General features: G+C 37.9%; 1 protein-coding gene across 11 annotated transcripts in view; it reads left to right on the forward strand.

Annotated features, from left to right (window-relative positions):
- The window catches only part of LDB2 (LIM domain binding 2), a 369,029-nt gene that overhangs the window by 317,920 nt on the left and 34,320 nt on the right, over window positions 1-16,789 (forward strand). For all 11 annotated transcript variants that reach the window (XM_019287349.2, XM_010401863.3, XM_010401865.3 and 8 more), the window contains 2 exons: window positions 3,422-3,544; window positions 5,167-5,250. In XM_019287349.2, coding sequence (XP_019142894.2) covers window positions 3,422-3,544; window positions 5,167-5,250 — 207 coding nt within the window. The remainder of the gene's footprint in view (window positions 1-3,421; window positions 3,545-5,166; window positions 5,251-16,789) is intronic.

Genomic DNA, 16,789 nt, shown 5'->3' on the forward strand with positions numbered 1-16,789 from the left:
ATAGGGGAGAAGAGAATATATTACTCTCTCAGAAATAAGTTAGAGCTGAATGTTGTCTCAGCTGTGCTTGTTTAACTCCTAGCAGAGATACCAAAGGCACAGATCTTGTACTCAAAGGTAAACTCCTACTCTCACAGCATCGGTGATGGAACAAAGCAGACCTCCCATAATAAGCCCCACTGCAATGGGCTGTGTAGCTCCTTGGATCATAACTGAATTTGACCCAGTGAAACTACCATGGGGGGGGGGGTTTAATGCAAAACTACAAACTGTTTCTGTTTCACAAGAAAATTCTAAGCTGAAAATTCACTAACTTCTGATATAACAGACTGTGACACTTTTCATTATGTATTGAATCAAGAATCCACAGAATCAAGAATCAAATGTATTTTATTCATTTCAACATTTTGCTAGTTAGAGCAAATCACTGCATACAGCAGTATTGGATGAATACATAAAATGGCATTTCCAATTCTTTTCGAACAAGTATGGCCAGAAGATGCCTAGCAGTAAGAACATGAATAGTCCAGCTTGTCTTTAGAGGCTGAGAGGTCCTTGTAAAGTGTCACACACTTTAAATTTTTTTTATCAAGATATAAATAAGTAGTATAAAGAATTTATAACAGTTCAATGGCATACATAAAATGTTGTAGAAGACTGAAGGCAAGACCACTCTGTTTGTTTACTTGGGAGATGCTCCACTTTTTTCTTCAGGTAGATGAAAGTTTTAGGAGTCCTCCTAAGTCTGTTTTCACCATGTTTACTCCAACTCTGGCACTCCCACTTTATGTGTAGGCAAATTGTTTTTCTACACTTATCAATGTTTGTTTCCCAGTAGAATGGCAGAGGTGGGCATTGCCTTGACCACTAAAGCAGTGGGCACCTCATGTGCTCACTGCTCTCTTCCTGCTCCCAACAGTGCAGCCATCAGCTGGATTGTATTGGTGAAGCCCTTGAAACTCAGCGATTTTAATCCTTACTAATAATACCAGACATTGCCCAGATTTGTATAAGCTTTAGATTTCTTTTCAAGAAACAACTCATGTTTGAGAAATGGTAGTTAATAAAGGGGGAGCACTTATAAAGATGCCCAGTGTTGGGAGAATGAGATTGTGAGCAATAAGGCACAGGACCAAAGTTGGTTTTCATAGGCATAAGCAGCTGAAATTCCTACAATTAATAAGTGCAGTGAAGGGGTTAAAAATCTATTGGTTAGTTTGAGAAATGTTCTTTTTTAGTTTTTTCCTGGCCTAGTCTAGAGCAACCACGTGATACACTGAATGCCTGCCAGCCTCTTTCTTGTTGATCCTCCGGAGACCATCTGTGCTGGGGGCATTGATTAGAGTGTGTCTGCTGGGATTACATCTTTTCTGTTGCCATGCCAACTAATCAGCTGATTTTGGTTACCACAGAAACAAAATGTCAGAGCTCACAGTACGGTAACATGAATTCAGCACAACAGAAAATGTTTTCTTAATTGGAGACCCTTTTGATTTTTTGGATTCTGTGTAAAAAGCAGCTTTCAGGAAAAAAAATAGCCCTTTTAAAATAAGAACTGTGCCAATTTTATTGATTAAAAGCAATTTGTAAAATTCTACTTTACATAAGGAAATTAAATTCCTTTATAAGATGTATAAATTTTTACCACTGTAATATGAGGAATGCGTTTAAGTTTTTCTATTAAAATTTGTTAATGCCAGTGCCTAAAATCTGCTAAGAGCTTTGGCGATGTGAGCTTAAGAGAAGAAACATTTGAGAAGCCACAGGTCTTATTATAAAAAATTATTTTAAACCTGAAATGTTTTCACATTAACTGGTCAGTAACCAGGATCTTCGGTCTCGACACAGTAACATTAATAGAAAATATTTTTCTTCTGTGAATCCTTATGTGTATGCATGTGTACCCTTGTGTAATTTCTCATCATAGTGCAGGTGATGTGAAAATCAAAATAAGGGTGAAACATAAGGCACATTAAACATCTGAAGGCATCACTAAGGTGTGTTGAAAAGGGCAGATGAGAACCTGTTGCAAGATTCTCCTTCACAGGTCTACAGGAAATTGTCTATATAGTATGCCTGTTAAAATTACCTATGTATTTTTGCAGAAACAATAAGGAAGAAAAACTGTAAGGGCATTAAAGTGAACTGTTAACCAGAAAAGCCACACATTGACCAAGTGAGAGCTCGCCAAGTCTGAGTTGGAGCTTGTAAAAAGGCTCAATAGACTCAGCTGAATCTGGGGTGGTTATTTTTCAATCAAATACTAGCTGTATTAAAATTAAAGTTGTAGAAACCCTTTCTTTTGAAAGCCATTACACCCTGTTTTCACAATATCTCTGTACCCTGCACTTGCAAGCTTACTGTGAACAGGGGTTGTAAGTCTAAATATCCAATTTAAAAAAAAAAATCAACAGTGATGGTCAGTTTTCAAATCAGACATCATTTTCAGTACTCCACAGTGCCCCCAGTCAAGATATCATGCTGGGCTTGTATTTTTCACCTTAAAGAAGACCACAACCATGTACTTTTTCCACATAAAATTGTGAAGAGTTGTTTAAAAGTCCCCAGTAATTTATTTTATTTTTCATTTATAGCTAGTACCCACTTGCTGCATTTATTCCTCCCATGTCTTCTGTCCTTTCTTAGACAGAAGATTCCTCACAAAACTGTGTGAGCCACTTTTGGTGGAAGTAGCTTCATTGTCCTGGCTCTCCTCTGCTCCCCTCAGTCTCAAACCTGTGAGGAAAATAGAGCTCCATGATGGGCACCGATCTGGATTTCCTTGGAAGGGGGGATTAATAAAACTAGATAAGAAATGAAAAAAAAAAACCAACCAAAAAACAAAACCACAAAAAACAAACCAAACAGGACAAAGTGTTTGGAAAAGACAAGGACACTTGGAAAAGACAAGGAGAAAATTAGTGAAAAACCCAGTTTTGGCCCCAGGCATTCAGGGCATTGCCTATTCCAACTGGACATGAAAGAAAGGTTTATATGCCAAGCTGTAGAAAGGAAAGGGCAGTCTAAAACAGGTTGGGAATGACTGGTTCAGCAACTTGCCATCGAGTGCACTCAGTTGCACCACAGCCACCACCACTGTGAGGTTCAGTCATTAATTAGCAGTAGCAAACTATGAGGCAAAGAGAATTGATGCAATAAACAAGATTAAGTGCACAATATTCTATGTTTGTAAAATGCTATAAAATCTATAGCATTATAAGTTACTGTCTCTGAGGTAAGGCCTATGAAGTAATTTTCCCACATTCATTCTTTCTCCCCAAGAGGACAAAAAACAATTAATCTAGCAGAGATGTACAACAGAATACTGCTCTGATATTTTTGAATGTTGTTTAATCGATGATACAATACCATTGAAAACAAAATTCCTGGGAATTTATTTCATGCATTTTATGTGTTCTAGGTATGCACAGAAGGACGTCTTATCTTGGAGTTTACTTTTGATGATCTTATGAGAATAAAAACATGGCACTTTACTATTAGACAATACAGAGAATTAGTCCCACGCAGCATTCTAGCCATGCATGTAAGTAATCCTTTATTCATTTGACCTAATGCAAAGAGATGAGATTAGGTTTATGAAGAGCTCCAGCAAATTTCACACCCAAGGCAATTAACTATAAATATTTTGGTTTGCCTGCAATTACGTCTATTTACAAGTTCTTTCATCACTCCCTTGTTTCTCAGTGCTCTGTTATTGCCACTGTTGCTATGTTTTCATTCTGTTTTAGCACGTAATTTTCTTTTTAATCCCACTTGGTGGTCTGTATGATTTGGGTCCAAAATCTCTTCTTATTGATATGAACTACACCTAAGTCTGTGAATTTTCATCGTTGTAGGTACGAATGATATTTAAGCTTTAAATGAAGAAACTGATGTTACCCTTGCATAGACGTAAGATAAGAAATTGCCATATATTTACTTAGAAGCCATTAGAATTTTAATCCAGACCTTCTTTTTGTTCCACATTTCATGACTTTCTTTTGTTATTGGATGAAAACACACTCAATGAAACATTAAAATATTAAATATTCTACAAGTTAAAGTCAAAATATAAGAAGGTAAATTGTGGAGAAACAAAGAACATGCTTTTATTAACACTTTCATTTCTTCACCATAGAACCATTCCTACTAGTAATGCCCCAATATACAAAATCAGGTGCAGGACTATGGTTTTATAAAGGGTAAGAACACAGACCCAAAGATATTCCTATATTTTAACATCAAGTTACTTAGATATCTATAGATAAAGATATATTCATAGTGAGGAATTTTAAATCGCTTAAGCAACCTGGACCTTTTTTCAAAGTGCTATTACAAGCTTGAAGAAAACACCTGTGAAAACCTGCCCCACCATTTCTGTCCCAGCATTATCTGCTGTTTTAGGGGACTAATCAACTGGACTCTTCAACAGTATCCCATTAAGGGACAATGAGGATGGCCATGATCAACATTATGTATTTAGGGGACTTCTACAATTCAGAGTCGAAGCAGGTTAGACAGCAACCAGCAGATATTAATTTTGTAACGAGATTAATCTCATTTTAAAGAGGAGGCTGGTCTCACAGGTAAAGATCCTGGCTAGGGTCAGGGAAGCACTATACTTGCATTTTTCGCTGTTTAATTCTGGCAAAATAACTTAGATCAGAAGGGTTCTCCAGACTGTGCTTAATGTCATATACTTGATGAGGTCTTTCTGCGGCAGTCTCTTTCCACAAAAAGAAAATGATAAGTTTCTTATTCCTGCCTTTTTCTGTCTAATGTCCTGGGACCCCAGCCAACAAATAGAAGGCTCAAAGTGTACTGCAATCCCTCAGGAAGCTCTTTGCTTCCTGAGCAAGTGAGCATATTGGGGCCATGCTCACTTTTATGACCAGACCTCTTAGGTCTATCTTTTGAATGGATGGGCAGGGATCAAAGGAACATACTAGAGAACAGTCTTTAGTCTGCTCCAATACTGCTTTACATTTTCCTATGCATATGGAACTCCAGCTTATTACATAAATTTAGCATCAATGTGTAATTTTTCCATAGCAGTGGCACTGCTTTTCAGGGAACCCTTCCTACACTCCACTAAACACACAGAAAAAAACCAAAAACAAACCAATGAAAAGCAAAGTGAAAATTCTTTTTTCCTTTGTTGTTTAGGCACAAGACCCTCAGGTGCTGGAGCAGCTGTCCAAAAACATCACTCGAATGGGTCTGACAAACTTCACCCTCAACTACCTCAGGGTAAGCATTCCATAGCTGATGATTATTGTGAGTATTTTTTAAAAAGTACTGTTGGCTTTGAGTCAAGGTAATGAGAGCAGAGCCTGTGTCACTCAGGTAAGAAATTGACCTAACCCTTAATGAGGGTGAAGGAAAAACAAAGACACCGTAGTAGGGATGTAGCTGATAACAATAGGCTATTAAAAAAGCTAAGAATTTTATCATTCACTCCAAGCCTTGTGTGAGTAGCCCCTCTTTTTAACAGTCTTTCTTCTCAGTTTTGAGTAATGCCTTTATTTTATTGTAAGCAAGAAGTTCCCAATATTTTTCTTCTCTGTTTCACTGTGCCTGAGAAAATGGCAGCTAATTCTTATTAAAAGCTGCCTGTCTTCTCCAGCCTTTCAACCTTGCCACCTCTTCCAGGCAGAGGCAGAGCTGAGGGAAAGCTCAGCTCCAGCCCTGTTTGCAGCAGTCCCTCAAAGCAGTCCTCACTTCACATGCCTCTGAGAGCCTGAGCTTCCTCCTTAGCCTTGCACTGAATTGAGTGCGGTTTTTACGATTAAATAATGCATTTGTTTCCATTGCTTTTTGACCCCTAAAGTGCATTCAAAGTTTAGATGTTTATTTTTATTTTTGAAAGTATTCCCTGGTGTGGGCTTACAATACATACACAGAAATACAGATTTGTAGAGTTCATATTTCAAGCTTCAAATTCAGATTTTTCCTGTTTCTAGGAAATTGCTCAATGATACACCAAGCCAACTTGGGCAAGAGTATCTGGTTTTATTCCTTTTAATTGTGTGAGTAATTATTCAAGGCACTTTTAAAAGATAAAATGAACACTATAAAATGTAGTTATTTTCAGCCTAATGAAGAGCTATACCTAAGTCTGTAATTTAGCTGTACTTCATTCAGTTCTATGAGCCTTGTAATACCTTCCCTATGGATGGATGGAGTCCTGTCCCCAGAATGTTTTGAACTCCAGGGGAGACAGGGTGCAGAACTGAGACAAGTGATGAGATCTCTCTCACTATATCCCTACAGTTTATAGATAGCTTGTAGTTGTATTTACTCTCCCAATTGCATAAACCATTGCTGATTGTTGCTTATGTGGTGTTAATGTAAAAATTACTGTTCAAATTATAGCCTGAGTTGTGCAGGGCAGGTCTGGTCTATTGTAACTGAAAGAAGAATATGGCATAAAACCTCAGAGGAATAATACATTTCATTAGGATTTTTCCATGTGTAAATGTAAGGTTAACATGTCTGTGTAATGCACATTGTATTCTCGTGGTTAGTTTAGTCCGTGATTTGGTACAGAGAGCAGCTCTTGTGCTTTGGCAACCCTACAGCCACACTGTCATTGTTTTGTGGCAGGGCATCCTAGAGCATGTCCTAGCGAAATTCCTTGTGGCAAACTGGGCAGAAAGTGTCTGACTTAGGTAGGCTGTTTCCGTGGTTTCTTTGCAAACTGCGCAGTGGCACCAGACACTGACCCCCTTGTGCGGTGTTTGATCCCCTGAGCGCGATGGGACGCAGCATCGTGCGCTCAGGCTGCCCCTCAGCAGCCGCGGGACTCTGCAGCCTCCACGGGGCCCCAAGGGTCAGGTGGAATTCCCAGCACTACCTCTGTCACTGACCCCTTCTGGGTCCTCTCTGGAATAGTCTGTGATTGCTCAATGTGACATTGGAAATGACAAAGGCAGGGTTCCAGTTAGGAGGCAGCTGGCATCAGGCACCCATGCTGCTCCCTCTGTCAGCATAAAAAAAAAAAAAAGCAAGAAAGGAAGAGGGAGAGGGAGAGGGAGAGGGAGGAAAAAAACCCCAGAAAAAGAAAACTGGGATCAAGATAAGCACTAGGGAGATGAGCAGTGAAGTGGAAGGGGATGAAAAGATGAAGTCTTAATTCTTTTCTTCTTCCAAACTAGTTTTGTTAGCTTAACAGATGACATTAGGTCTCTGGGTGCAAAGCTTCCTCTGGCTCCTGCTGTGGTGATTCCAAGAGGAAATCTTTTTTTTCTCAAGCCAATCTTTACATGTCTCTTTTTCTTGTGGTGAGGGATTGATCATTCTGCTCTTTTTTTCAGATGCTCGGTTCATCATGGCAGCTTGTATTACATGGTGTATTTCCATTTTGATTTGTTTCTTTTCCAGTTACTTTCCTCTGTTTATTTTAACATGAAAATCTTTTCTGAGCTCATCCACTAAAAATCATGCACTAAAATAATGTAAATGTACTTAGGTTTAAGGTGTTCTGTTTTGTTGGTTTTTAAGTCAGCATTTTATAATATTTTATTCAGTCTTCCCAGTGTTTAGTAATTAGCACTGTTGCATGGTTTTGAATAAGGATCAGAAACTAAGCATAAAAATTATTTCTTTTTTTTCTGCTGCACACAGCAAAGGCTTGTGATACTCATGAGCAAAAACTTCACTGATGGGCGGAATTAATCATTTTTTTTCTCCAAAGTGCACACAGCAGCAAGCTGTGCTGCAGTTTCTTTAAAGGAAGAATTTAAACCTGGATTTCAGATAGTTGTGATATAAAAGCATAGCCTGTGTTTTTTGGGCTCTAGACATCACAGAATGCTAAATCATTGCTAGCTGGGATAATTGCAGTTGCTGGCATGTAAACCTCCATTCCTGAGTGCCACATGCTTGTAAAGCCACAGCTTTGGATGTGTGCCCTGATTTGTCTTCATTCACTACAAGTAAAGCTGTCCAGCATAGAAGAACATTGATTTTGTACATCATATTTAATATAAATTTAAAATATATCTTCTTGGAACCTGGAAATGAAATGTTTTGTCCTATGTCAATTGCCAAATGGTCTTTCTCTCTGTTTTCTCTGGCTCTGTGTAAGATCATACGCTTCCTTTCTTGCTAGTTATGAGTTTGTTTTGTTCCAGCATAATTGATTACCTCATCAATGGGGTCAGCATACTTTGCTGTAGCTGCTGACTAGGAGTTGAATAGGCTGTCTCAGAAATAATGAGCAAAATCTTGTAGGTTTTAAATTAATATCAAGCTTTTTAAAATGTAATTTCTTACCAAGTCATCAAGTAGTAGATATTATGAACTACCAGATAATAAGGCCAAGACCTAGTCTCAGTCAGTATGAGTCCAGGAACGAACAGGAATCCTGTACAGAGCTTGAAGGCGAAGATAACATTGAGAAGAACAGTTTCCACCAAGCTACAATAATTTACTCCCCACATTACCTTCTTTTTTTTCTACACAATTTTTTAATTGCTGAGCTATTTTATTTATAGCTTCAATGCATAATGGATTTGAATGTACTCTAAAAACAATACCTCTATACTAGCTGCACTCTTCAAAATTTGGAGCTCAGATATTTCTTGCTGCCATCTATAAAATGATTCATTCTCTTAAAATTTCTGACACTATTAAAAGGTCAGCCCCTGCTGTCAGTTAGACAGAATTACCTGGCCTGAGCCTTGAAATATGGTAGCATCTTGCCCAGCTGGTTTTCAAAATTTTTCTCTGCTTTCTTTCACAGGCTGGGCTGGAGTGATTTCTTAGAGCTCTTCCCCACATGTATCTGTTGCATCCTCCCCACACTGGCTCTGGTAGCCAGTTTATTGATGTTAGTGGAGCTAAATCTGCATCTGCCCCTTGCAAAGTTAGAGTTAGCATGGCAGAGCGCGTCAGGAGAGGAATCTAGGCAGGGGAATGCGCACTCCCATTTCCCCTTACATCCTGTATGACTCTATTAACCAGGGCTTGCTTATCTGAGCTACAAATTATCCAATTTGTTTGTTTTCTATATAAGACAATAACGAGGTGTCACTATTGCTACACAGAGGACAATATTTTCTGAGTCCTCACTTTCACTAATTTAGTTCCTCGCTAGACACTTTTGGATTTCTTCTGCTAGGAGGATAATGAGAATTATTTAATTGGACACAATTTTCTAAAGGCACTACTTACATTGTAATCAAAAGCTATTTGTATGTATACCCACTGTGTACACAAAATTTTCTTTTGCACATGCAAAATAGACACACATGCAACAGCTTCCTTTAATGTGCAGGGAAATTTTATTTTCTAAATATGGTTTCAAGCATGGGAAAGATATGAGCTCAAATAATTTTGGAGCTATTTTGCTCCTAATCCATAACAGTACGTGGCATCTATCTAGTCATTATTTTACAGCTGTTGGTGTATCTTCAGTGAAGAAGGAGAAAGTTTACATGCATACATGTTAAGGACGCAACGTCAGGTGCTTGGGGGAAAATAAATGCTATATTCAGAGTCATGCATGCAATATGAACTCATTTCCCTTTATGAGTTACATTGTGTCATCATCATTGAACTACATCATCAGGCAGTGTGTTTCCCACAGACTCCCCACTGCATGCAGTGCATGGGATGACTAGCCCTCACTCTGTAGCAAGTGCTTCAGTGCTACTCATTTTCTTGCCAGTTCTTCCCCAGCATCATTCTGCTACCTAGGGAAGTGGTGGATTCACAATTCCTGGAGGTATTTAAAAGACCTGTGGAGGCGGCACTATGGGACATGGTTTAGTGACAGCCTTGCAGTGCTGGGTTGGTGTTTGAATTCGATGATGTTAGAGGTGTTTCCCAACATAAATGACTCTCTGATTTCATCTCAGCTGCAAACCGTAATGGCTGCATGGCTCCTACCAGCTAAGGAGGCATTGTTATTCCAATGCACACGTGTGGGGCTAAGGCACATGGATGGGCACTGGGGCAGTCTGAGGGGACAGCTAGTGGGAGGTGGCCATTCTGAGAAAGCAAGGGCCTCATTTTGCAGAGCACTTGGGATTTTATCTTGCCCCATGTACTAACAACAAAACTATTGCTGTTGGATGCAGTCTGTTGTCTAAGGCTGGCTATGTATTTGAAAAAGTAGATGGTGTTTCTGGAAACACACTAGTGAAAATTCTTTTTCCATGACTGAGTACAGCTTGGGAACAAGGGCAGTTTGTTACAGCAGCACTGGGCTACTCCAAAGCCTATCCTTTCTTGTTCTGCAGCCCCCTGCTTCTGCTATGTTTCCATGTCTTCAATAACTACGAGTGAAGCCCTGCACAGAGGAACTTCATTAGCTTTGTGCTGTGCACTGAATGGGGGGTGCTAGGGAGACAGAAGATGTGTTCAGATGCTGTGTCCTACTGGATGTGAATGAGAAGTTCTATTAAGGGTTCTCAAGCACTCAAAGGAGGCGGTTTGGGTCATTTAATCATTTTGGTGACTTTCATAAGAAAGCTGCCGACATTTTAAAGAATCCTCTGTACCATAGATGTTGAAAGCAGACACAATATTTTGTAGTCTTAGTTCCTATAAATAATGGAATTTTTCAATCTAAACAAATCCAGCTTGGGGTAGCTCTTCACAGGAAAATACAGTCAAAACCAGAGGGTTCTCACAGAAGGATTCAGATTACTGTAGCTGGCTATCCATAATCTATCTGTGCCAACTATAATTAGCTGATTCTGCCAAGGTTTTCTGGTAATGTAATTTCTTAGCATTTATTTTAGTAATGATCACAGTGGTTTCTGTTCCTCTCTTTTATGTATCTAATGCTTTAGGGATAGTTATATGTTACTTTCAGAATAATAAATGAGAAGAAATGTGTTCTTTGCAAAAGCTCATACAGTCAAATGTTAGCTTTTCACTTTTTTAATAAAGACAGAACATCACAGAATCCTTATATCAGGAGTTAATTCATCATAAGCATGAAATATCAGAGAGAACAGGGATGGGAGAGTTGCAGAAGATGGGACAGGTAGAGAATTAAGCACCAACTTAGAAATTTTCTAAAGCAAAGATGGAATCTGAAGCAACCCCTGGCTAGGACATGGATTGGAAAGATAATATTCATAGTGTTAGAAATAATACTGGTGTGCTTTTCATCCCTTGATTTCTAAGTATTTTGCTAAAACAAATGGGAAAATTGCAGCACATGAGGAACAAAAAAGGATGGAGCAAACCCAAAAGCATTTAAAAAAAATCAGATGGCAATTTTAAACCAGACTGGAGAGTACAGTAAGCTGGTGCATTAGTGTCCTCTTCTGCTCCTAATGACTCAGAAACAGATTTTAGTGTTTGTGAGTATCAGAAATTTCAGAAGTCAGTGAGAAGTGGGGAATGGGAATAGAGAACAAGAGACTACAGAGATCAGAGTACAAATTGGGATTTTAGCAGAAATGGCAGCTTTTGCCAGTATTCTGGAGATGGTAATGGCCAGTTTTCACATAAAGAGCACTGCCAGGCTCATGAGTATCAGTTAAGGAGAATGATGTGTGTGTATGAAGACAAGCAGTTGCTGTGCTCACTGGACATACAGACCATATGACCTTTGAAATAAAATTAAGGTCTGGACTAATGAGAATGGAAGGATGATAATCAGTAATGTGAGTCCTTGAAGCATCTATGAGTAAGAAATCAGAATGAAGTTAGGTTGGAGCAGTTTAAAATTAAAAATGTCAGAAGGGTAAAAGGGAGAAAAAGAAAGACAAAGACAAAGCACTAGTCATATAAAAACAAGCTACAAGATTTGAACTAATAATGTTATTTCAGAAAAGAAAAAAGATGAAGAAAAAAAAGTCCAAGAACACAGCCACAGGCTCTCTTTTTAGAAGACCAATTTAAAGCTTGGACTAGTATGCAGTACAGTCATAAATAATAATAACTGTTAATTAAGTTTAGGAATGAGACCTGCAGAGGTACAATTTGTATGAAGACCTGAAAATGCCCAAACCAGCTTCTTGTTCAAAGCAATGAAAACAGCAAAAATTTTAATTAGTTGTTTAATATTGAATATCCATCAGTATTTGGCATGAATTTTTATGCAGGGAGGAGTGAGTGCTCCAAAGAGGTCAAGAAATAGGCTTTAATGCAAAGCTGGTGGTTCAAATCTTTGTTCTTGGAAGGAGTTGGTTTAGAACCTAAACTATTTATTGTGGAAAGCTTATGCAACTCTAAGATTTGCTTTTCATTTAGAAAGGGAATCCTGTAGCCTACGCACTCATGTTTTTAACCTTCATAAAGATAATTTCATATCAATTGGGATATCACAAGCAACTAGCTCGTATAACCTTGTAAAGTAATTTTCTATACATAGTTAACTTTACTTGTTAGCCTGCTTATCCCCTTTCTTTCCCTTCCCCTGCTGCTCTTTCTATATGTAAAACAGCATTACTGTTTGCCCATCACTGCTGGAGAGATCTTCTTTGATACATCTCAAGCTGAAATTTGACTTTTTAATAGAAAGTTTTCTCTGGGCTATTGAGTTTGATCCTACTTCTAGGATGTTTCTTAAAAGCCTTTATCTTTCTGGTTGATGCCCTGATTGTTGTGTTTATGGAGGATACCCACCCACTTTGTCACTTTTAGTCCATATACTTCCATTTTTTAATCTGTAACCTCTCCATTTTATATTCATGACAGAACCCCTAAATACCAAAATCTGACTCTAAGCAGTAAAATAGTTTAGAGACTATTAGTCTGGGTTAGAGACTGGCACAGAGAAAGCTAAATTTGTCTTGTGGTCACCTCCCTTGTACTGGTGCAAGCACTGTTGGAGCCAGGTCAGGCGACTGATCTTATGAAAGAACTAATCTAATCCTTTTCACCTAAATTATGACCATCCTTAATAGCTCCCCAAGTGATACTTGTGCTGGGCAGAGAACAGAGCAGCAGTATGGATTTTTATAAGCTGGAATCTGTCAAAGCTGGACCTCATCTCCAAATTTGGCAACACTGATAGAAGAAGACAAGAAAGAGCTGGGGAATCCTACAGACTAAGTAGGATTCCATGAAGCTGTAAATTTCTGTTTCATTCTTCTGGATCTGGGACATTATATTGATTGTATCTGACCTATTATTGTTTCACACCGCTCTAAATGTGTTCATTTCACTAGAGTGACTACTGATTTTCAGCAGTAGAATTTAGAGTAGGTAGCTGCTCAGAACAGATTATCATAATTTACAAAACTTGAATTGAAAACAAAATAAGCATAAAGAGACAAGGTTGATTTTTTGCACTACTTCTGGGTGAAAAAGAAAATTCTATCTGTATACACTTACATATCAATCTAAACAGAACACCCGTTTCTGTAGGTGTCCTTTGAACCATACTGTTCACTACCTTTGCAATTATTTGTCATTATTCTCCTACTGGAAAACTTCAGTAAACGTTTTCCTTGCTGTATGCACACATTTATGAATATTGGTGTCCTACATTAATGTGTAGATCAGTGCATTCCTTTTGATTTCTAAGCATACCTTCTGTTGATATTAAAGGGAATATGAACAGATGTATCAATTTCATAAATGGAAACCCATGATTTTGTGTTTCATAAATGGAAGCCCATGATTTTGTGGTTTTGTGTCTTCAGGTAGACCCATGGGATGTAATGTGGAGAATTCATAGGCAGCACCAATCCGCAAAGGTGCTGAACCAGACCTGTATTGATGTCCACATAAGGCTTGTGAGCAGAGTGGAGGCAGAAGACATTGAGAATTGACACAAATATTGTGTAATTTCTAGTGTTGTGTTCTGCACAGCTAAAAAATTCTGCTGTGTTAAATATTCCTCCCTACTCTGAATTGCTTCCTTAATCCTGTGCTTTGTTACCTTTTCTACTTGGTGTTGCTGCCTCACGATTACTCATAATAAGGCAGTTTGTTAATCGAAGATCCAGTTCAACATCCATTAGAGTCAATGGGTTTATCTCCTTTGATCCAAATGTCATCTCGTCATTTTCATTTGTTCAGAGGTATTTTATACACATAAAACCCAATTTATTGAAATTAATTTCTCTATTCCTTTAGGCAGTTTTAGCCATGAAAATGTCATGCTTCATGAACAGCAACAACAAATGGTTATTTTTATTGCTTTTTTGGTTTTCTTTTCTTTTTGAGTTTTGTGACAAAAGAAAATTAGCTTGATTAACCACAGATTATAGTTTTTAGGTGAGCCCAAAGGAATAAATATCAACTTGGGGATCTGATTTGAAGAAATTTAAGCAAAGAAAAGAATGAAGGAATACAAAAAAAATAGCGCTTTCATAGCAAGACAGAGAATTTTCTCATTTTATTAATCATTCAGGCAAAACTTAGAGCTGATTTAATTAAAGGACTGTGCACCATTTCTATCCAAGATAAGATGGTTTTACATAAAGTAAGTATGAGTCACATGAAAAAAACTCCACAGCTGTATTCCCTAGCTATGATTTCATAGCATTTCTTTTATAAAGCAGGATTGGACTTGGTCATGCTGGACCAAAGCCTTCAAATTAAACACAATCACTGTCTAACAAAATGTTATTGGTGATTAGGCAGGGATCACAGTACTCTGGAGCAGACCTTGTCTCATTCTAGTACTTTGCTAGTCCAGCCTTTCAGTATTACTGCTGCATACCACAATGCATGGGAATGTAGGTCCCATGTCTACAAGAAGGCAGAGGTTTCTTTCTAGAGACTTTCCAATCCAAGTAATGAAATATAAAATGGAATAATCTTTTAATAGTGATATGCAAAGGAAGGAAGTAAATTTCCATCTTCTAAACACCACACTAGACCTTTTCAGTGATTAGCTTTTGACAAGGTATATTAGAGCTATGGTATCATTTGAAATATTATAGTCTATTTAATAGCAAGTCTGTATTTTATTACTATCCCAACATCATGGTGGTATTCTAGTGTATCCTTGGATGCCTTACTGATTTTCTTCAGCAGTGTGTGAGATGAGATGTTCAGCCATACAAAGGAGAGTATATCATATATTCTATTGCTAAGTGCCCTTGAACAATGTAATTTTAAAAATGAATTAATTTTACTAAAATAATTGTGGTAAGAAACAGAACATGAAATACAGCTTGGCCATTATGATAGTTAACAGTGTAAGGAGAATGATAAATGATTCAGAACAAAACATATGTTCTTGAAGTCTTTCAATGTTATCACCAAATATAATATTCATGATACTTTTTGTTTCTTTGGGGCACCTTCTTGGTGTCTAATTGTATTATGAAGACCATCTGGTCTCTTTATTTCTCAGTTTCTTTGAATTCTTTCTAGTTTAATATAAGGATATGTTGATTCCTGTAGTCTTATTTTAATATTTAGATTCCTACTGTGGGCCACTTTACTACATAAGTAAGCTTTCTGTTGCTATAATAAATGATAGGGAAAACTTCTGCTTTCCATCACACACTTATGCAAACTAGAATAACATCTTGGAAAGCAGTGACCTTTCTCCAGAGTGACTAAGTGGGTGCGAAGCTTCTCCTGTGGCAGTTACATATTTCATTACCTGTAGAAATACAAGGTGTGAACACCATCAGATTAATCACAGCAGCAAAGGACATGTGGACACTGTCATGGTCTGACCTCCACGGTTTGCTCCAAAAGCCTCTGGTCTCTCACTTCTGCTGAGAACACAAGGAAATAGCCAAGCAGTTCTCAAGGCTCTTCTGAGTTCAAACCCTATTTAAAGGGAAAAGGCTGCCTCCCTTATAGACCAAAAAACCCACCACAGAGGCTTCAAGAACTGTCTTTTTCACTGACTACTAGAGCAGGGATTAGAAATACATGAAGCAAGGGGAAAAGCAGCAGGAGCAAAATCTACCCACATAAACCAAAGCACTGCAGCCCTCCAGGGGACTTGAGAAGGATGCTGTCTATGAGGTGCTCTCACTTTTCTGCTTACACTGTCCTTCCACATTTCTTGCATCAAATTCTGCTAAAGACCACTTCCTTAAAGAGCAAAGAAAACCAGAGAAATCATTGAAAGGGTCAAAATATAAAACATACTTTTTAAATGCTGATTGGTTTGGAATGATATTTTAGGCTTTTTTCTCGCCTTTTCCTTTAAATGAAATTAAAGAGGAAAGCAGCTTTTTTTGATACCTGCTATGAAAGCTGTTACTGGTCCTTGATAATGCCTTTGTGTTAGTAGAAGTTGTGGCTGCTTAGTACTTCTCAAGATGGATGTATCATGCCAGCTTTTGCCCCTAATTTATATTCTCAAGCAAACCTAAAGGGAGCTTACATTTTTAACTTCCAGTGTTTGATTTCATTGTTCAAAGTTTTGCTCTTTTTCTTTCTTAGTTTCTTTCTGAACAAAAATTAGATTAGAAAGAACTTCAAAGGATATCGGCTACAAGAGGGTTGTTGATTTCAGTGGAATTATACCAAGTTATAAAAAAAATCAGGTCAAAAAGAGAAAAACTTAAAGAAGTATATGCATTTAATATTCTTCAAGCTTGCTTCGACAAAGCTTTTAAAAGGTGATCTGCTTACATTTTGCTCACGCTCATTTCTTTTAGGTACATAAACATATGCCTTTCCAAACAATTAATACAGTTCATCTTTGCTCAGCTTCCTACTAGTAAAGCCAGAATTAAATTCTTGAAACAGTGTCTGAGGACAGTTAGAGATGCAGTCCAAAAAGCTATTCATCTATATGTGTAATCATGGAAGGTGATGTATACAAAGATGGAAACAACCCTTTGTCATTGCAGTCTAGCTTAAAGGTGGTCTGTGCCTTAGGAATAAGGCAATATGGGCA

This window comes from Corvus cornix, chromosome 4 (genome assembly GCF_000738735.6).
Source record: "Corvus cornix cornix isolate S_Up_H32 chromosome 4, ASM73873v5, whole genome shotgun sequence".
NCBI lineage: Eukaryota > Metazoa > Chordata > Aves > Passeriformes > Corvidae > Corvus > Corvus cornix.